Source organism: Lynx rufus, unplaced genomic scaffold, assembly GCF_022079265.1.
Source record: "Lynx rufus isolate CCGP_SWC_20201006 ecotype Redwood Valley unplaced genomic scaffold, mLynRuf1.p SCAF_8, whole genome shotgun sequence".
NCBI classification, from domain to species: Eukaryota; Metazoa; Chordata; class Mammalia; order Carnivora; family Felidae; genus Lynx; species Lynx rufus.
In genome coordinates this window covers 38,920,840-38,943,362 of record NW_025814896.1, presented here as the reverse complement: position 1 = coordinate 38,943,362, position 22,523 = coordinate 38,920,840, and the positions used below count along the sequence as shown (strand labels likewise).

General features: G+C 40.0%; 1 protein-coding gene across 1 annotated transcript in view; it reads left to right on the top strand.

Annotated features, from left to right (window-relative positions):
* TASP1 (taspase 1) overlaps window positions 1-11,211 on the top strand; it is a 259,813-nt gene extending 248,602 nt beyond the window's left edge. The window contains exon 13 of the mRNA XM_047068890.1: window positions 10,173-11,211. Coding sequence (XP_046924846.1) covers window positions 10,173-10,265 — 93 coding nt within the window. The 3' untranslated portion in view covers window positions 10,266-11,211. The remainder of the gene's footprint in view (window positions 1-10,172) is intronic.
* The last annotated feature ends 11,312 nt before the right edge of the window (window positions 11,212-22,523 follow it).

Below are 22,523 nucleotides of genomic sequence, written 5' to 3'. Positions count from 1 at the left end.
TTAAAACTTGAGAGGCTACTCTAGAGAGAATCCAACCCAAAGTCCTCATTTCATAACTCGGGATACTTTAACTGATTTGCCCACGAACACAGGGGCTTAGGAAGTGAGCACCCAGATCTTTTAACCTGTAGTTAAGTGGGCTTTTCTTCTATAAAATATACACATTATTCTGGACTATATTAAGCAAGTTCATGTGAAACTGTAGACTACTTGAGGACATCTGCTTTCAGGATGAAGTCTAAAGACCAAACACTATTTTTAGAGCAGTAAACTACATTCCAAGGTTTAATACCACACACAAAGAATGCTCAGAATATACTTATTCACAACTTGTATCTCCTTGAAAGACAGCCCTTGACAGCAGTGGGCAAGGAACTTCTGGGAAAAGGGTGGGGGTGGTAGTGCCTCCTGACTCACTCATTGAGGGGTGAATGCCCCTAATAGAAACAAAGCGATAAAGCCAACCAGACATATTTCTCCTGCCCTTCTCTCTGGAATCGGTCATTTAAGGTCTATCACATTTGTGCCAGTAAAAGAAAGCATGACTATTATCACATCAGGTAAGAATTCACTATGTAAGGACATAAGATGTGCTTAGCCAACAGAGCCAACTCACAGTACCAAATGTATGGGCTCCGAGTAGCACAGTGATAAATACAGAAGACAAACTTGCCCTGTAGCTGAATGGGTCTTCATTCTATGAAATATATACATTATTCCATAGTATTTTAAGAAAGTTCATGTGACACTGTTAGTAGATGGAAAAATATAAGTTACTGAGGACTCAACAGTTGGAAAATTACAGCAGAATTAACAAGAGAAGGGAAAATGGTAGGGAAAAAGATCTGTCTCTTCAAATGCTTGTGATAATGTAAGATTAAGCAGGAGGCACTTATGTCTCACTAGGCTAAAGTCCTGTTTTCCATATTCCTCCTCATGCTGAATTCATCAAAATTGTATTAATGCGGCCTAACATAATAGACACATAAGGCACACAGCCTGCACTTGACCACTACCTAGTTAGCTGATGTCTGTGATGCTCTCTCTGTCTAAAAGAAAGTGATATGTGCACTGACATGCAATTGTTGTGTAAATGGATGAACAGAATCTGTTGAATCATGCTAGGTCAGTCTTGGAAAATAAGCAGGCTTTTATTTTCAGACTTTTTAAAGATCCACAGCTTCAATATCATTTTGACTGTTTAATTTATACAAGTCTCTTTAAAATTTTATAACAAATGTAAGTTTAAAAATATAAAATTAAGAAATATAAAATGTCTAATTTGCAGTTTGCTCTTTTTCACTTCCCAACCCTCATTAAAAAAAAAAAAAAAAAAAAAAGTCTTGGGGCACCTGGGTAGCTCAGCTGGTTGAGCAACCAACTCTTGATTTTGGCTCAAGTCATGATCTCATGGTTCCTGGGTGGGGTTGAGCCCCATGTTGGGCTCTGTGACAGCACGAAGCCTGCTTGGGATTCTGTCCTTCTCTCTGTCCCTCCCCCGCTTGCACATGCACACAAATAAACATTTTTAAAAGGAAAGAAAGAAAGAAAGAGAGAGGGAGGGAGGGAGGGAGGGAGGAAGGAAGGAAGGAAGTTCTTTATTCGTTTGCCAAGTATACTGAACCCCTACCATGTGCCACACTATCTTTTAGGAACTGAGGAAAAAGCAGTGAACAAATAGATAAACTCCCTGCCTTCATGGAGTTTATGACCCAGTGGGGGAGACAAGCAATGAATAAGATAAAGGAGCAAAATAAATGGCTAGTTAGATAGTAGTAAGGACATATGAAACATTGAGGCAGAGAGGGAGATTCAGGTGAGTGGCCAGAGTAAACTTTCTTGAAAAGGTGGCTTTTGAGTACATATCTGGCAAAGTTGAGCAAGTGAGGCACAGGGACAAGGATGGAAGAGCTTTCTGGGCAGTGAGAACACCACTTGTAATGGCCTTCAGGCAGGAGTGTGCTATGTGGTTGAGTAACAGCAAGAAGGCAAGTGGAGAGAGGGAAAGGACTGAGCAAAGGAGGGAGAGCAGGAGGAGTTCAGCTCAGAGAACTAAAGGAAACCAGAACATATGGGGCATTTTTGGATTTTACTCTGTATCACTTTAAGATCTGTATCTATTGAAGACTGAATTATGTCCCCCCAAATTCATATCTTTAAGCCTGAATGTGACTGTATTTGGAGATAGGGCCTTTAATGAGATGATTAAGGTAAATGGACAGAAGGGTGGGGCCCTAAAGTCCTTGTCGGATGAGGAAGAGACACTAGGGTTGTACTAATAGAGAAGAGACCATCTGTAAGCCAAGGAGAGAGGTCTCAGAAAAACCAAATCTACAGATATCTTAATATGTGAGAAAATAAATTGATGTTGTTTAAGCCACCAAGCATGAGGTATTTTGTTACAGAAGCCTTAGCAGACTCATACTATCTTAACACCCAGTTCACTTTGATGAAAGAACTTTCTGCTAGTCAAATTGATCTTGAGCAAACTTTATTAACTGACAGCAATACTTATTTTATGTCAATCCAAAAGGAGCTAATTCATCCTAAAGGCTTTGTATTTGACTTAAAACATATGAGTGTTCAGATTAATCATCTAGAACAGAACTAGCAAGTCAGTCCAGCTAGATATAGTTTCTTTTGCGTTGGAGTTTGAAGGTACCTCTTACAGTTCTTTTATTTCTGTCTCTTTTTTATATAACATAGAAGAATTGGCCTCGGGCTGGTATGAATGAAGAAGCAAAATGCTGTAACTTCTCTTTCCATCCCTTTTATCCCCTCAAACCATGTTCCCTCTTTAATCTCTTATCATCTTTCTTCTAACAAAACTGGTTTCTTAACATCACAAGAAATGATGAGGGGGAAAATGATTGGCTGCTTTTGGAGCCTTATTATTTGAACCCTGAGGCAGTGGAAGAATCAAGTATTTATCCTTTCTTTCTTATGTGAACTTTATTTTGGAATATCAAAAAGTTGATGAGAGAAAGTTCTTCATAGATGAATTTCAGCTGTTAATGTAGTGAGAATGACAGAATTAGGAAACCACCCTTTGGGAACTTCCTCATGAAATAAGGGGTCTTAAGCATGATTATCAGTGGCTGCTACAACCATTGGACAAAAGGTTGATGGGGAAACTTTATATGGAAGGATCAGGCTGCCATGACCTAAACCCAGTGGATTAAACCCACTGAAAGAACATCACTAGATATTAGGTGCCTTCTGAACACATGCCACAGGAGAAACAGCTTCACCTGTGGAAAATTCTTGCCAAAATGGTAGCTGCTGCTTCACCTCAGTGAGGGAATATAAGGGTTGCCAAATTTTTCAAGACGAGCTAGAAATCAAGATGCTTTTATATAACTTCTCCATTTAAAAATATTTTCTATTAGGGCACTTGTTGGGATGAGCAGTAGGTATTGTATGTAAGCGATGAATCATGGGATTCTACTCCCAAAGGCAGCAGCACACTGTATATACTGTATGTTAGCTAACTTGACAATAAATTATATTAACAAAAATATTTTCTAGTTTTTAAAAGTTGGAAAAACTGTGTGGCTCAAACCAAGTAAACTTATCAGCTCTTCCTTACAAAGGTCCAACATGTCATTTTTGTGTCCCTCTGCCCTCCCATTCTACTTTCCTTCTAGTGCCAAGGCCTCTGGAATGTCTTCCTCAATTCTTTGATCCACATCCGTCTTCTCACTCCTAACTTCCTATGGCATTTGTGGTTGGGTATCTGTGGTATTATGATTTATCATAAGAAATGTTTATTTGGTCTTCCTTCATGGTTCCTGACTCACAGCTTCAAAACCCTTGTAATATCCTAAGCAGTAAGAGCAGTGGGATCATATTTTATTATAATTGGTCTTTTGTCCTCAGTTCCTAAAATCGAGATACATCTTTAAGAGTGAAATGGGTGTCTTGTTATTCATAACAAACCCCTTTCAACCACACCAGAGTTTATGTTAATGAGACAACTTACGGAAAACCCCAAGGTAACCTAAGGATGGGGACTGTTGCCAGGGGAATCAACCATGTGATTAGAGAGTTGGGACTTTCAACCCCACCCCCCAACATCTAAAGAGAGGTGACGGGCTGGAGATAGCTCAGTCACCAATAACCAATGATTTAATCAGTCATGCCTATGTAATAAAATCTCCAGAATACCCGATAGGGTGGAGTTGGTGAACATGTGGGGGTGCTGGGGCAAGTAGCATGTCTGGAGAAGGCATAGGAGCTCTGAACTGCTTCCCAATTACCTTGTCCTGTCCATCTCTTCCATCTGGCTGCTCCTGAATTATATATTTTTACAATAAACCAGTAACTTAGTAAGTAAGCTGTTTTCTTGAGTTCTGTGAGCCACTCCAACAAATTAGCAAACTTGAGGAGCGGTTGTGCTATTTATAGTGGGTAAGTCAGAGGCACAGGTGACAATCTGGATTTGTGATTGGCATCTGGATTGGGAAGGAGAAAAATTCTCGTGGAACTGACCCCTTAGTCTGGAGGATCTGACACTATCTCCTGGTAGATAAGTGTCAGAATTGAGTTAAATTGTCAGACACTTTGCAGAATTGAGTTAAATTGCTTGGTGGTGTTGGAAGACAACTTTGGAGTATTCTACCCTTACAGTGCATGGTCACTGTAAGGGCTTTGGTTAATGGTTTTCTAATCATTATATATGGCTGTACTTGTCTTCCCTACAATGCTATCTAAAAACAGGTAACCAATGAATAAAATATTTCCAAGAGCTTTTTTTGGACTGTGTCTGTCCAGATTTTATTTTTCTAACCCCACTGAAGGAGGATAAACTTGTTTAAGAGGCTCTTTCCTTGACTTTTGTGGCAGATCGCAACAATTCTAAGAGTGGAAAGATGGATTAAAATATAACCACTAAATAAAGGCTTTGAGACTTTTAAAATTAAATTGTGTGCTTACAGTTTTCCTAGAAACCACAAAAGAGCAGTCACTAAGGTGGTCTTCAGAGATTTAAAGACATGAATATGAATGATAGGAAGTCTCAGCTACTACTTAGATTGTGATTAGGACATCAAGGAATTATACAATTTCTATAATATTTTTTCTTTAACTTTCTCATTTTGAAATCTTAGGCTAAATATGTTATTATACAATGTATTTGATTTTATAGCAAGATATAGGCCTAAGAATATTGGCTGTGAATTAGTTTAATTTTGAAGTAGATAATTCTTCAAGGAATGTTAACCTCAAGGATCTCTCTGTGTCAGTCAGGGAATTAGCAAGAAAGCAGAGAATTGTGAGTACAAGGCCATTGGGTTCCACTGGTGTGGAGCTGTTAGCATCTGAGAAATCTAAAACTCCATCTTATTCTAAAAACATAATCACTTGGAAAATTGAAAAGTTTAGTCTTTACTTTAAAAAAATCTGTTTAGGGGCGCCTGGGTGGCGCAGTCGGTTAAGCGTCCGACTTCAGCCAGGTCACGATCTCACGGTCCGTGAGTTCGAGCCCCGCGTCAGGCTCTGGGCTGATGGCTCGGAGCCTGGAGCCTGTTTCCGATTCTGTGTCTCCCTCTCTCTCTGCCCCTCCCCCGTTCATGCTCTGTCTCTCTCTGTCCCAAAAATAAATAAACGTTGAAAAAAAAAAATTAAAAAAAAAATCTGTTTAAAAGAATCTTTACTATGACAACTAGTTTGATTCACTTTTTAATCAAACTGGTTGGTCACACACGTTAAAGCACCTGCGACTGTGTAAGTATAGCCCTTGAGGGTGTATTTTAGTCACTTCACTCAGTGAGCATTTCCAGAGTGTGCGAACGTTCTAGGCCAAGCATTTTGACAGGTGCAAGGAATATAGAGGTACGTGTAAGACAAGCTCCTGTCTCCAATTGACTTTCCATGACAGAGACTTAAAAATTAAAAGCAAACCAAAACCAAGACAGTTACATGACAGGACGAGAAATGCTCAGATGGGTGCCATTAGAGCTAGAAGAAGAGCTTCTAGTTTGAGTTGGGGATCCAGTCAAGGGAGTCTTTACAATGAGAAAGAACCAGAAAAGGACATGATAGACATGGAGTCATGGTTAAGTGTATGAGTGGGGCATGCAGCAAGAAGTGGAGGAAAATAGCCCAAAATGAACCTGTCTGCTGCTTTTTCATGTATAATTTTATATGTTATTTATTATTAGTTATAAATTTCAATAAAAATACATTGCTTTTTAAATTGCCTTAAAGACACCTTGTTATGGGGCGCCTGGGTGGCTCAGTCGGTTGAGCGACCGACTTCGGCTCAGGTCATGATCTCACGGTTTGTGAGTTCTAGCCCCGCATTGGGCTCTGTGCTGACAGCTCGGAGCCTGAAGCCTGCTTCAGATTTTGTGTCTCCCTCTCTCTCTGACCCTCCCCCACTCATGCTCTGTCTCTCTCTGCCTCAGAAATAAATAAATATTAAAAAAAAAAAGACACCTTGTTAAATTCTTAATGATTATAAGGTTATAATCATAATATAACCATATAATAACCATATAATCTTAATGATTATAAGGGTACCCAAGAATCTACACAGTCTCAGACAATATAAAATACTTTATTGTGCTTTTAAATGGTGACATATATATTCATTATAGAAAATGGTCTATTTTTAGCTACAAGAGGAATTCAAACCCACTTCTCTAAAAGAACTTTTCGAGATAAACACTCATATAAACATTCTCTTAAACAGCTCCCATTGTTTATAATGTGATTTGATGCTCCATTGAAATTTCCAAAGAAAGCTTCAAATTCTTCCGGCTCAAACTTTTTCAGACCAAGGGCAGTGATTTTCTGATGAATCAGAAGATCATGTTGATGGATGAAACTGGGGAAGTGCTGACATTTGGATGGATTGTTGGCCATTGTATTCCTCCCAACACCAAGATCACGCCAATGTGTTTTGCAATCACAAAATCCCTCCTGACTAGATGATGATTTAAGAAGTTAATCTTAGCTAGTTTGTCTAGTTGAGCATTTCCGTCCTATGTAAACAGTAAAATTTATACAAATCTCCATGTATTTTCGAAATATTTTGCCATGTACTGTTAACAGATTATCTCAAGACCACTATCATCTTTTCCAATCCTTTTTCTTTTCCTTTCTAACTCTCCTAGAGACTTTGCAGTTCAGTTTATTTAGTTGTTCTTCTGTCGTAAACCTGGTGGGGGTGGGAGTGTCAGAGATAAGTTTAAATTGGCCATCTGTGTTTTTGTAAATCTCAAGGGATTGTTATCAAGTCCCCTGGTCCGTGGGGCAAGAATTTCTTCCTTCTAGCTCTGGTCTTTTCTTTGGTCAGCAGGAAATCAGTTGCTTTAAGACCAACATCCCCCTGGTCAAGTTGCAGGCCATCTGCTTGGACATATGTTCACTCTTTGATCTTTAAACAATTAATTTATTCTCTGTAGCCTCTGGTGCCTGGACCACCAGGCCTGCCAGGAGGTCCCATTGTATTCTCCCTGAATCTCTGGGAAACATGAAGACAGGTTTTCCTGTGAGCTTCTCTTCTAGGGACAGATATTTGAATGAACCTGATTGGAGAATTCCAGCCTATTTGTGAACAGAACCTGATGGTGTTAATATTTCTTCTACGGGGCTCTGCATTGTAGATTCATTCCTAACTAGCCCCTTCTCTTAATACTATCATATGGACTACTAATCTGGTCCAGGTCAGAAATTGTCATTTCTGCTTTATTCTTTTATTATTATTATGGTAAAATTTACATAACAAAATTTACCATTTGATCCATTTTTGAGTGCGCAGTTCAGCAGTATTTAGTATATTCATGCTGTTGTATAACCATCACCACCACCTGTCTCCAGAACTTTTCATCTCCTCAAACTGAAACTTTGTACCCATTAAACAGTGACTTCCCATTACCCCTCCCCCAACCCCTGGCAACCACCATTCTGTTTTCTGTCTCTATGAATTTGACTAATAGACACCTCATATAGGTGGAACCCTACAATATTTGTCCTTTTGTAGCTGGCTTATTTCACTTAGTATAACATCTTCAAAGTTCATCCATGTTGTACTGTGTGTCACAGTTTCCTTCCTTTTTAGGGCTGAATAATGTTCCATTGCTATATATACTATGTATCACATTGTGTTATGAACTCCTGGGTTGTTTCCACCTTTTGGCTATTGTGAATAAGGTCACTACAAACATGGGTCTAGAAATACCTTTTTAAGTCCCTGCTTTCACTTGTTTGGGATATATATCCATAAGTGGAATTGTTGGACCACATGGTAATTTTATGTTTAAGTTTTTGAGGAACCCCCATGCTGTTTTCCACATTTTCAATCCCTGTCACATAGTTGCATGATGGTGTTTATGACTGTAGGGGGTGAGATTAGGGATGAAATTGACTGAGGGACCTCTATCTACTCTTCCAGGGATCTTTCTTGTTTAGAAGAACCTTTTTAAACAACTGATGAATGATAACTGGGGAGAAAATTCTCTTTTACCTCATTTTAAGAAATTTCTGGAAGAATAAAAGTGGCTGTATCAACACTGAGAATTGTGAGAATTGAGATTTTTGTGCCTGATGTGACAAGGACTTCTGGGTAGCAGAATTGAACAACACACCCTGTTCTAACTCCTGCTAGATTAATGAGGCACCACAAGAAACAAAAGAGCTACAAGTTTTCCTACTGGGGACTTCTCGGGTACAATATATCCATATGGTGAGACCCAAGTTTGGCCCTCAAATGCAGCAGTGAGGCCAGATTTTGGGACAGGGTTCCCAGAAGCATGAGTATGGTGAGTGAACTCACTGATCCTCATATCCCAGGAGATACCACAGAGACTGCCTCACCCAGCTCTCCACCTGAGGCAACAGACCTCACCCCCCTGTAGGTTACAGGTTGCTTCCTGCCTTGCACACAGAAAAACTAAGTGCCCAAAGAACACTTCCCATTCTCTAGAACTTTCCAAGTTGTTGATGTATGTCAGCTACTCTAATGGGACTTGTGTGGTGAGATTAAACAATAGTGTCCACGCTCAAACTATAACAGAGTTAGCTTAGCTGTTACTCCATCTAAAACAGGCTTGTTTCACATTTGGTTGCATGAGAGGATATCATTCCCATTCTAGACTTCGCCACTTCACTAGCATCTAACAGCCTCACCTTGGGCTTGAACTTACTTCAGTTCAGTCCTTAGGAAAAACTTGTTTAGAGTAGCAGAATTAGAGAGGATTACCTAAAGGGATATGCAGTCCTTCTGTTCTTCTTAGAAACTCCCGACATTTATCTATCCCTGGATTAAGCCAGATGGTCAAAAAAAAAAAAAAAAAAAAAGAATTCCTGGCTGACATCATCCTGACCCTTTATGGAACAGCTTTTACTATCTTCTGCTCAGAGCCAGCCTCCTTTGAGTGATGTTAACACTCAGCCCTACAAAACTCCTTGTTGTACAACTGATGTCTTCACTCACCCACAAAACATGGTACCCAGTGTGTATGAAGCCCTGTAAGAGAAATAGTTCCCAGACTTCGTACCGGGAACAGGAGTTCTCCTCTGAGCAGTTGGTTTGTTGTGAGGCTGTGAACACACACATGAACCACCTATCTGGTCGTGGAATGAGGATGCTGAGAGACAGGGCAACAGTCTGCCTCTAGCACAGGTACAGAACTCAGGCTAGAATTGCATGGTAATCTCATGCCTGTCTTTACCTTATTTTATAAGCTCTTATTTTTCTTTTCTCTCATTGCCTCACTTTTTAGGTTGTTGAATTGTCTGAATTTTTGCAAGCTATTCAAATCCTTTAGGGAATAAAATATAAACATGAATCGGGTATTCTCAGTTGCTTTGAATATTCAGAAGACAAAATGTATATAAATTACTAGTTTTCAGAGGAACTAGAATATACTTAATATAGTTGGCGTTAAAACCATGACTATTCTGAATACGATGAAATTCTAAGTTCTTGTTCAATCTGTGTCTCTACTTGCTAGTGCTATGCTTAGCATATAGTAGTTGCTCAGTAAACATTCCCTGCAGGATTTGAACAAACAAGATCTCTCTGCACTTAAAGGTTACCACCCTCATGTTCTGTAGATACTGAGAAGCAAAGAGAGGCTGTGTCACTCCAGTATTTCCTCCATCCTTGTCACATATGGGAGGACACAGCTGGCACTTCTAACGCTCTCCTGTCTCCCTCTCTGCAGACTCACATTTCAAGACTCCCTCCCGGTGCAGTGGCAGGACAGTCCGTGGCAATCGAAGGTGGGGTTTGCCGCCTGGAGAGCCCAGTGAACTGACCCTCAGGCTGAGCATGAAGCGTCTGAGAGGCATTTCAGAACCTGAGCTTTTCGGGGTTTTTAACTGAACTTGGATGTTTTATCTTCGCCATTTTATAATTCCTGTTGCAGCCTCGTGCACTGCTCGCGACACTAGTGCTGCCGTGGTTAGCGCTTAGTGACATGCAGGTCTTCGGCAGGTGACGGGACTGAGTGTGCGTGTGTATGTGCGTGTGTGTGCAGTGCGTGTGCTTGCTTCTCCCCTGATGAAATAGAAACTCCTTACTGTGTAACCTAAGACCGGGAATGACTAAATCATCTTCACAAAATGTGTGCTTTACTGTTTACAAGTAAAACCTAGAGTCGCAGGAAACATTTTTGATTTCATAAAGAGGTACCAGCTGTTGTTGATGTAATGCGTCCGAACTGAAGAGTAAATCTACTTGTTTAAGTGATTTGACAGTGGTAGTGCTCCATTCAATAACAGTAATAAGTGATACAGTGTTTTATTTGTTAACCAGTTTAAGTGGATCCTGTGGTAACTTAAACTGTTATTCTCATCCCGCATATGGGGCATTTTTCTTTAACAAAGAATGGTTTCAGTGAAACAATGTAGCAGAGAATTAAGGTCAGAACCTTTTTAAATAATAGTCTTATTGATAAAGTTTGTACTTCTTTCCTCAAGCTTTTCTAAGCTTAAATACTGCATATCTTCGAGCTATATGTACTATATTATGAAAGAATATGTAAAGAGAACATACAGTAATGCACAGTCCCTAATTTGTGTATAATGGAATGTTATTTACAATGTAACACTGTAAATAAGAAAGCAAAATTTATGGGAAAATTCAATATTATCTTTGTTTCCTGTTTAAATATATTTTTAAGATAAAGGCACAAAAATAAAAGAAGCGTATTACTGGGTGCAGTGTGTGACTCCTCTTCTCAGACTAATAAATTAATCTTTTGAATCCTAGATTGGAGAGCCATTTTTTATTTTGTTTGTAAAAAGTTACTTCTTCCAGAAATCATCCCTTTATCTTTGTTGCTATGATTCTGATAGTTCAAAACCTGTCTTTGTGCAGTTAGGCCTGGACACTAACATGATGAAAGTTGAACTTAGCTCATGATTGAATGGCCAGTATCAAAATCCCTAAAATGTTTATCGCGAGTTGATAAAAACTAACAAAGGGAAGGAGTAAGACCGCTTTGGTTTGAAAAACTGTAGTGGCAGCTGAAAACTCAATGGTTTCAGCTGATAAATTGCTTCTAAATGTTATAGTTAGTGATTCTGGAGCCACATAAGAAAACCAAGACTTTTCTTTTGATTTTATGTGTAAGAAGTGGCTATCAAGAAGATACTAAAGATAGACTCACTCAGGGAGAGGAAGTTCCCTGCACCATATAATCATGGCTCGGGCGGTAACTGATAAAGCCCCAGATGAAATTATATACTTGACATCGATGCATGGCCAAATTATAAAGGAAAGACAACCAAAATGGAGTGGGTGTAAATATGAATGATTTGGGAGTTGCTGATTTATATTCCTTGTACAGGCAATTACATTTGTCTCGCTGTGTTCTCGTAGACAGGTTGGTGCCATGATATCTGTTTCTCATTCTTAATGAGGCTGAGAACTTAGTAAGTGATGGGCTGGCTGGTGGGGAGCCTTTGGCTTCAAAAGCTTTCAAAGACCTGTTACCTGTTGGCAGAGTTTTTTAAGGAACTGGACTGGATCACGTAAAACTATCAGGACACTTTGGAGTCTGAAAATCATCTGACCTATTTCACCAGGAATGCCATTTCTTTTCATCTTCTTTTGACTTTATTCTGCTCATATTTAAAAGTTTGGGCTTGTTAAAGACCCTTTTATGAAGATTTTAAAAACTGGTCAGTATAAAAGAGCACAGCCCCTCCAAGAACAGTTTGTTAAAGCTTCATTCTCCAATTTCTTTTTTCTTTCTTTCTTTCTTTCTTTCTTTCTTTCTTTCTTTCTTTCTTTCTTTCTTTCTTTTTTTATTTTTAAATTTAAGGAATATTGTCAAACCAGGAGGGAAAAAAAGTGATATTCAGAATCATTGAGGCACCAACGTAATGGGCAGTATAAGTGCCTTAGTGATAAGATCAGATATTAAAGAGCAGATACCAGAACCAGAGGATATTGACAGATATAAAATCAACCTCATTTCACACAAAAGTAGAAAGAGTCGAAAGAAACAGATAAGAAAGTAACTTCATTCCCTAGTCTGGTTTATATCACCAAGATTCTGAAGCAGTATTTTAACATGGATGAACTTACCGTCTGCCTATATTCCATTTCCTTTTAAGACCTGATCATTGGATGCTCGGTTCTCTTGAGTACAAATAAGCCTGGTGTGGATCCCTCAAGGCCATCACTGCAATCCTGCTCTGGGTTTGGAAGTGGGAATCTTCTGGAAGGGCGAGGAGATGGAGGCCATGTGCTCTACCTTAAAGGAGCCTAGAGTGTCCATGCTGTCTGATGAGGCATGAAGGTCTTGTCCAGGACTGTCCTTCTCGCTTGTCAGCTCTGCCTCTCCTCCTGCCTCCTGTGTGTCTGCCCAGAGCAGACCCTTTCTCAGCTTTTCACTGCTGCTTCTAAACAGGAAGTTGAAGTCCAATATCGATGTATGTATAAATCCGTCCTAAATGCTAGTCTGTGGTGCTTATCTGTGAGCAAAAATGGATGAATTGTAGTTTATGGCTATAGGAACCTCTTTGTTGGCTGCTCAAAAGTCTTTTTTGCCTAATTCCTCACTTTCTCCCATGTTTGAGAGGCGGTGATGGTGCATTGTAGTTACCAGCAAATATGCAAGGTTTGGCTGTTTTGAAGTACTGGTAGGAGGGGGAGGGAGGAAAGGAGGCTGTGAAGAAGGGAAGATTTAGAAAAGTGCGGAAATTATTCTTGAATCTTGAGATTGCATTAAATTATTGTGGATTTTTTAAATGTTTACTTATTTTTGAGAGAGAGATAGGGTGCATGGAGGGGTGGGAGGGCAGAGAGACTGAGAGTCCCAAGCAGGCTGCTCACTGCCAGTGCGGAGCCCGACGTGGGGCTCAAACTCATAAACTGTGAGATCATGACCTGAGCCAAAATCAAGAGTCCGATGCTTAACCAACTGAGCCACCCAGGCACCCCTGTGGATTTTTTTTTTTAATCTGGTCATTGTTATTATAAAAGCAATTCATGCTCATTACAAAAAAAAAAAAAATCAGAAAATAGGAAAGCAAAAAACAAAACAAAACAAAACTCATAACTCCACTTCCCTAGAGACAACAGTTAACACTTTATCTTGTACCCTTTATGACCTTTTTATGCATACATTTTCTGTGTTTTTAACACCAAAATGGGTTTATATAACCTGCCATTTTCACTTAATAATGTCATAGGAAGATGTCCAGACTTAATAAGAATTACCTCATTTATTATTGGTTCAGCTAATGTTGTTCAGTACATATATTTTATCCTAAGACTTCTGTGGAAATCTGTCTCAGTACTAACAGACTAACAATACAGTCAGCATCTGTTTTCTCAGGGTACAGATCCCTGCAATGAGCACTGTGAGGTCTTACTTGCCCTTGAAAGCCAGCTGAGCAGGTGTCCTAGGGCAGACCATTGCCATTGCCCATTGATCCTCCATTGCAGAGTGCCCCCAGACAACATGTAAAGGCTAGTATCTGCACCTCTATGCCTCAGGACTTGTTCTGGAACCATAGAAAACTGCACTGTCCCTGCACACAGCAGGCCAGAAGTGTCAGGGAATCAGCACGGCCCAGAAGCAGCTCACAGTTGATGAACGGAAGTTGTATGAGCATACTAGTTCCTTTGCTTCTTGGATGGTATAAGTCAGGTGTGTGTTTCACACTGTGTTTGAGAGATTTTCCATAGAAGTTAAGCTTCAGTTGCCGCCTGTGGCAGTTGACTTATTAATACACCTTGTGTTGACTTTTTTCCCTTCCCTATTCCCTTCTTAGTGCCCCTGTTTTATGATTCATGGGGTCATCTCCCAGATGAACTGTTTGTACTTGCCACCCTGTCTCAGGGTTGCTTCTTGGGGACTTGAAACTAAGAATCCATTCTACATAGTCTTGGCCAGGAGGCATTTATACCCTCTTCTGATTGAGAGGATGAATTCACCAGTCTACTTGTGCCCTGCACTGGAGTCTCTTCCTGCCTTGTGCTCCTGATGAACCATTTTATTTTTTTTTTTTTATATATGAAATTTATTGACAATTTGGTTTCCATACAACACCCAGTGCTCATCCCAAAAGGTGCCCTCCTCAATACCCATCACCCACCCTCCCCTCCCTCCCACCCCCCCATCAACCCTCAGTTTGTTCTCAGTTTTTAACAGTCTCTTATGCTTTGGCTCTCTCCCACTCTAACGTCCTTTTTTTTTTTTTTTTTTTTTTCCTTCCCCTCCCCCATGGGTTCCTGTTAAGTTTCTCAGGATCCACATAAGAGTGAAACCATATGGTATCTGTCTTTCTCTGTATGGCTTATTTCACTTAGCATCACACTCTCCAGTTCCATCCACGTTGCTACAAAAGGCCATATTTCATTTTTTCTCATTGCCACGTAGTATTCCATTGTGTATATAAACCACAATTTCTTTATCCATTCATCAGTTGATGGACATTTAGGCTCTTTCCATAATTTGGCTATTGTTGAGAGTGCTGCTATGAACATTGGGGTACAAGTGCCCCTATGCATCAGTACTCCTGTATCCCTTGGGTAAATTCCTAGCAGTGCTATTGCTGGGTCATAGGGTAGGTCTATTTTTAATTTTCTGAGGAACCTCCACACTGCTTTCTGATGAACCATTTTAATCCATAATATCTGATTGAATATTCTCCAAGTGATAAGGCTGGATGTGCCACAAAACTGGAAGGAAGAGAGCCTGGGAGGCTCAGTTGATTAAGTGTTGACTTTGGCTCAGGTCATTATCTCACGGTTCCTGAGTTTGAGCCCCATGTCAGGCTCTGTGCTGACAGCTCAGAGCCTGGAACCTGCTTTGGATTCTGTCTCCCTCTCTCTCTGCCCCTCCCCCACTCATACTCTGTCTCTCTTTCTCTCTCTCTCTCTCAAAAATAAATAAAACATTAAAATTAAAAAAAAAAGTGGAAGGAAGTTCATAGCCAAGTCAGTGATGACAGGCACCCGACAGCAGGAGACAAGTGCATACTTTTAAGGAGGTAGGGAATAAACAAGCTAAATAGCAGCTCTCCATCAAGGATTGAGGGACTCCTTAAGAGAAAGAAACTGGAATTGTGTTAATGGGACTGGGAAGAGACCATAGCCAAAGGTGTGTTATGAAGTTAAGAGATTTGAAGAGACCGAAACAATGGTAGCCAGTGTTCCCATGTCATGAACACATGTCCACCATGACCATGCATAACAACTTCATATGGCACCCACTTTCAGAATGCCACCTCTCAAGCCTAGATATCCCCAACATAATTTTGTGGTTAATTTTTTAAAAAATGCCTCCCAACATTTTTCTTAAAATGTCTATTAACTTTTAACGTTTAACTAAAATGTTTATTAAAATCAACTTTTTTTTTTTTACATAAACCCTACAATTGCTCAACATTGTGAATCCCTTTGTGCCATGAAGCCCAGTCTCCTATCCAACTTAAGCTTACAGTGGTTAGTCATGGGGTGAAGGACCAAAAGGGGACTATGGGCCCCCCTCCCAGGAACACTAGTCCAAGAAAAGATTGAGCCCAGAAAAAATGAGCCCCTGTGAATATGATTAATTTCTTTTACTTTAGCTATGTTCTAAACCTTCCCCAAATGCAGATTAAGCAGGGAAAGGAGATGTGGGTGTGTAAACGTGGTGAGCTATATAGGTGGGAGTGAGTGAATGGGAGGTTGACCGCATAAGAGTAATCCTTTTACATTAATATTTGCCCTGGGACATTAGGAATTCTTAATGAATACACCACTTTTCCCCAACACTTAATTTGGGTTCAAATTCATAAGGTATTAACCCAGATGCCTATCATCAGAGACCTACAGGCTGACCAGATTAACCAGGCAGTTTTTCTTTGCCCATATACTGCTGTCTCTGAAGTGTATGGCCACAGGAAGGATTAAATCTAAAACTGGCAAGAGCCTCCCTCCAAGACTGTGCTCTCAGCTTCCAGAAGCCCGTCAGCCAAGCCCGCGGTGGTTCACCGTGACCAGTTGTGGAAGGCGGGAGAGAAAGCAAGCACAGTGGTCTCTCCTTTACATGCTAGAGTCACTGAAGCCCTGAAACCACAGTGGCAAAGCTGGAAAAAACTGGGTTTTTCTCTGCCTTGATGGGGATTTCACTGATTGTCAACAGAGCTTCAGAAGCTGGAAAGAAAAAAATGCTAAACAGTTTTCTTAATCACTGATGTCACTGTCCAAAAAGGTGCTCCTAAAATGGCTTTTTCTGGCCTTGGAAAATCCAGGAATGTTTAAAGTATAGAAGATTTTGTTCTAATATATGAAGAAAAGTATGTTCTTTTTCATTTATAAGTAGTAAGATTATAATCTGTCCACCCACGTTTTTCCCCAAACCTGTTAACTAACAGTCTTTTCCATCTAGTTAATGGTAACTCCATCCTCTTGGGTGCTTGGGTCAAAATTCTTGGCGTCCTCTTTTTATGTTTCTATTGTTGCCTAACAATTCTCCCCAAATCTTACAACAACTATTTTTTTTTCTCACAATTCTGTCAACGTGGCTTGGCTTCTCTCAGTGGTTTCTCTGTGGCACTTGCTGGTAGTCACAGGTGTGCTGCATTCAGCAGGAGTGTGAACTGGGGGTTGGGCTGCATGAGCTTCCTTTTTTTGCACATGCAGGCGTAGGGCCTTTCCCTCTGCTCGTGACCACTCTACATGGTCTTTTCATGCTGCTTCTCCCATAAGACATGGCAGCTTAAGGTTCCCAGGAGCATAAAAGTAAAAACTACCAGGCCTTTTTAAGATTAGGTCAGAACTGGCCCAGCCTTACTTTTGCCACATTTATTGCTTAAATCAAGTCCTCTGGCCCACCCCAGATTCAAGAGGGGACTGCATAACTGTATAAATACAGAGGGAAGGGTCTTTGGGGGCCATCAACCTGAAATCCTTGAATCTACTTCTCCTATTTTACAACTGCAAGAAACTCTGCACAACAGAGAACAAACTGAAGGTTGATGGAGGAAGTTGGGTGGGAGATGGGCTAGATGGGTGATGGGTATTAAGGAGGGCACTTGTGGGGCACCTGGGTGGCTCAGTCAGTTGAGCATCTGACTTCAGCTCAGGTCATGATTTCATGGTTCTGGAGTTCGAGCCCTGCGTCGGGCTCTGTGCTTACAGCTCAGAGCCTGGAGCCTGCTTTGGATTCTGTGTCTTCGTCTCTCTCTGCCCCTTCCCTGCTCATGCTCTCTGTCTCTCAATAAACATTAAAAAAATTAAAAAAAAAAAAGAGGAGGGCACTTGTGATGAGCACCGGGTGTTGTATGTAAGTGACGAATCATTGAATTCTGCTCCTGAAACCAATATTGCACTGTATGTTAACTAAAATTTAAATTCAAAAAAGCAGAAAAGAAACAAATAGTCTGTTAGTAAATGCTGTTGGCCCTCCTTTAAAATGTGTCCTAAATCCAACCACTTCTCCCCCTCTCCACTGCTACCATCCAGATCATCTCTTACCTGAGAAATTACAACAAGGTCCTCACTGGCCTCCCTGCATCCAGAGTTACTAGTCCACTTGGCAGCAGAAGGAGTCTCATCATGGTGCTCCTCTGCCCCAAACCTCTAAACAAATGCGTCAGTTATATGGTAGATTAGAAAGGGTTGAGTTCCAGAGGAAAAAATGAAGCAGAAAGGGGACGCAGAGTGCTGACGGGAGAGTGGTAAGGAGGGTGCTCATTGAGAAGGTAACATTTAAGCAAAGAGTTGAAGATGAGGGACGAGTAAGCTATGTGGATCCATGTGGAAAGTGCTTTCCATGGAGAGGTAGAGGCAAATTCTTAGAAAGATACAGGCCACCACAACTGACTCAAAAAGAACTAGAAAATCCAAATAGATTTATAACAAGAGATTGAGTTGGTAATCAAAAGTCTTCCCAGGAAGCAAGTCCAGAACTAGATGGCTGTACTGGTTAATTCTACCAAACATTTAAATAATTATTACCAGTTCTACACAAATTTTTCCAAAATACAGAAAAGGAGGAGACACTTCTCAACTTATTCTACGAGATGCAGACACTTTGAGACAGTCAGGAGGCTCTCCTCAAATAGTTAAACACTGAGTTTTTCCCCTCCTAGGTACATACCCAGGAGAAATGAAAACATGTCACACAAAAACTTGTACATGAATGTTCATAGCAGCGTAATAGCCACAAAGTGGAAACAACCCTAAAGTTCCCCAACTGATAAACAAAATGTAGTATATAATACTACTTTTTAGTAATATAATTTAGTATATAATACTACATTATAGTAATATAATGGAATATTATTTGGCAATAAAAAACAATACAATACTGATAAATACTACAACATGAATGAACTTTGAAAACATGCTACACAAAAGAAGCCAGTCACAAAGGACTACATGTTGTGTGATCCCATTTATTTGAAATGCCCAGTGTAGGTAAATCTCTAGAAACAGAACCTATAGATTAGTAGTTGCCTAGAGGTGGGAGGGAGGAGGGACAGGGAAAGTTAAGTGGTGATAAATAAGGAGTGTAGGGTTTCCTTGAGGATTAATTAATGATGTGCTTAAATTAATTATGGTGCTGAATGCATCACTCTGTGAATGTAGTAAAAGCCATTGAACTGTATACTTTAAATGGGTGAATTGTATGATAATATAAGTTATATCTCAATAAGTTGTTAAAAAATAGAAAACAATTTAGGATATAATTTAGGAAAAAAAATACTGGAAAAGAATACCATACCCTAGCAAATTCTTCATTTTCCTGGTTGATAATTTCCAGTTTTTCCCCAACATTTTTCACTTGCATTATTAAAAATTAAGGTGTTTTTAACATAACCACAATAACTTAGCCATAGTATTACGTCTAAAACATTTTATAATAATTCTTTCATATCATTAAAAGTCTATTAAATGATTGCATTTCCAATTGCATTATGTATTACTATGTGCTTGGGCTGCCATAGCAAAGTACCACAGCCTGGGTGGCTATGAAATTTATTTTCCTCACAGTTCTGGAGGCCAGAAGTCTGAGATCCAGTTGTTGGTGGGATTGATTTCTTCTGAGGCCTCTCTCTCTGGCTTTACATGGCCATCCCTATCTGTTTTGTTTGGACATTGTCCTTCCTCTGTGCATGTCTGTGTCCTAAGCTCCTCTTCTCATAAGGACACCAGTCATATTGGATTAAGCCCCACGCATATGACCTCATGTTACCTTAATTAGCTCTTTAAAGGCCCTGTCTCAAAAAAGACACATTCTGAGATACTGAAGGTTAGAACTTAAACATATATGGGGTGCCTGGGTGGCTCACTCACTTAAGAGTCCGGCTCTTGATTTTGGCTCAGGTCATGACCTCATGGTTGTGGGATCAAGTCCTGCATTGGGCTGTGTGCCATCAGCTTGAGACTCTCTCTCTCCTCTCTGCCCCTCCCCCCCTCAAAATAAATAAACTTTTAAAAAGCAAACAAACATATGAATTTTGGTGGGGGAGGCACAGTTTAACCCATAATACATTATAATGTCATTTAAAAAACGTTTTCTTGTTTGAAAGAGATGTTTCCTTTTTAAAGGAAAACAAAACACAATTTCCTAGTATTAATATTACTTCAAACTATAGCCACTTAAAAATGTACAAACATAGAACTAAGTATAAACTTCTTGTGTGTAGAGCTCTTTTACAATAATAAATCCAGGTAGATTTCCAAGTGAATACAATATCCAAAATCAGTCAAAGTTTATATTAACAATGATATGATGGCTATATTACATTGTTTTGTTATTATTTTACCTTAAATCATTATTTGATTTTATTTTGGTTATTGGGTTTTTCCATCCTAAAATTTCCATGTGATTTTTCTTTGTATCTTAAATTTCTTTGCTGAGGCTTTCTATTTTTTTATGTCAAGCATGTTCATAATTGCTTGTCAAAGCATTTTTATAATGGCTGCTTTAAATTCCTTATCAGATAATTCCAACATCTTGGGCATCTGTTGACTGTCTTGTCATTCAAGTTGAGATCTTCCTGGTTCTTGGTATGAGTGGCATTTCACTGAAACCTGGATATTTTGGTTATCATTTTATGAGTCTCTGGATCTCACTTAAATCTTAAATTTAAAATTTTAGCAGATCTCCTCTGATGCCACTTTGGTGGGAGAAGGGGGGTGCTCCCTTGTGACTTGCCAGATGGAAGTAGAGAAGCCTGGACTCTCCACTTAGCTGCTTAGATACCCATAGGGGAGTGGCTCCTCATTACCGCCTGTGGAGGTGGGAATTCAGGCTCCCACAAGGCCTTTTGCTGACATCCTGCCCACTGTGGGGAGGGGGGGAAGAGGCTCTTTACTCCTTGGAGGAGATGAAAGTTTCTATTCCCCCTCAGCCTTCTTAGACACCACTTGGAAGAGTTGGTGGGGGGGGGCGGCGTTAGGATGCTTGTAGCAGCTTAATGAGGATGGAAGTTTAGGCTCTCCCTGTGACCTTCACTGGAGGGGGTGGGGCTGGGGTTGTAGCCTTTTTATTTACTGTGGTATTTGGCTGAAAGTAGAGCCATTATTGTCTAAAAGTTTTCTGTTCTGCTAGATTGCCCTTTCTTGGTCTGTTGGCCTGAGAGAGCAGACTTTTCCTGGGGCTCTTTTGTCTGTGTCCATTGGTATTTCTGGGTTGCTGGCTCCTCCACTAACCAGTCTGGGATAGATGAGGCAAAAATGAACTCTCAGGGAACTCATGACCATGTTCCTTAGGACTCATGGTCCCAAACTGGCCTGCCTTCTTTTCTCCACCTGTCCAACTTTTCTCATGTTTGTTTTGTATATAATGCCCCATGTTTTTAACTGCACTTAGTAGTAGGAAGGAATAAGGGAAAATGCCTCTACTGCATCTTTCAGAAGCAGAAGTCCTGATTTTTATTATAGAAGCCTTTATTTGGAAACTGAGTATTTCACTAGCTGACTTGATTCTTTGATTTTAAACTTGACAGCCATCATTTGAGTTGCTAACATGATTGGCATTATACTTCTTTTTTGATAATGAACCTGTTTTTTAACTACATACCCATTATTTTTCTATCCAATCCACTTAATAGATACCCTGGGAAATTGTGATATAGCCATTTAATGAAAAATTCCTTAATTGAGGGTTTAGTACTACATTTACTGCTGGCAAATGTTGGTGCATAGAGAGACTAATGCATGCACCACCTCTGCTCAACCCTGAATGTACAGATAATACCACAGAGGCTATTTTGTTTTCAGCATAGCTTATTACTGATCGTGACTTGGTTCTCTCACTTATTCTTTTCCAGCCGCCTATAATCTTTATTTGGCATCAACATTACTACAACCCCAGATACAAATGCAAATGAAATTGCCTGGCATGAATTAGTTGCAAGGTGATCCCTGAATATGTTTGTATTAATTCATTTTAGTTTATCATCAAAATGAAAAATTCTTAAGTTATAAATTCATTGAATTCATGGGTTCTATAGAGGCTACATCTATATGGACACACAAACTCCAATTTGAGAAACTTAAGTCTGCACCATTTCCACATTTAGCTAGTTAATAAGAAGAGTTACTAATGTACTACAAGCTAGCCTGAAGGTAGTTGTTTAAAATTGGGGCACATGGTTGGGGACAGACAGTCCCATCTGACCAGTAGAGTAATGAGGATAATAGGTTCATTCTTTACTCATCTGTATCTGACAATCCTCCTCCATTTCCATTACCATTTCCAGTGTGACTCAGCTGATTTCCAGTTGCTATACTCTAATTACCATACTCTGTATCTCTGTGCTGGGAGTTCTCTCCAAAATCACAGAAGACAGCTCTGCCTGTGGCATGCCAGAAGGACCAGGGCATTAACATCTCCTGGACTAGCCCTCAACTCATGATTCTCAGGAGTTGGTATACAAATACTCCAACTCCTTTACCTCTGGAGTGGGATATCACTGGGGCTAGTGTTTGCACCATTTCCCAGAATTTCCCTTTGGTGTTTCCAGTTTCCACAGTGGTGACTGCCTTGCTAATGCATCTTTTATTGGCTGTCTTCCCCTTTCTCATCTCCTATCCCCACTATTAGTGTTTCCTGTAC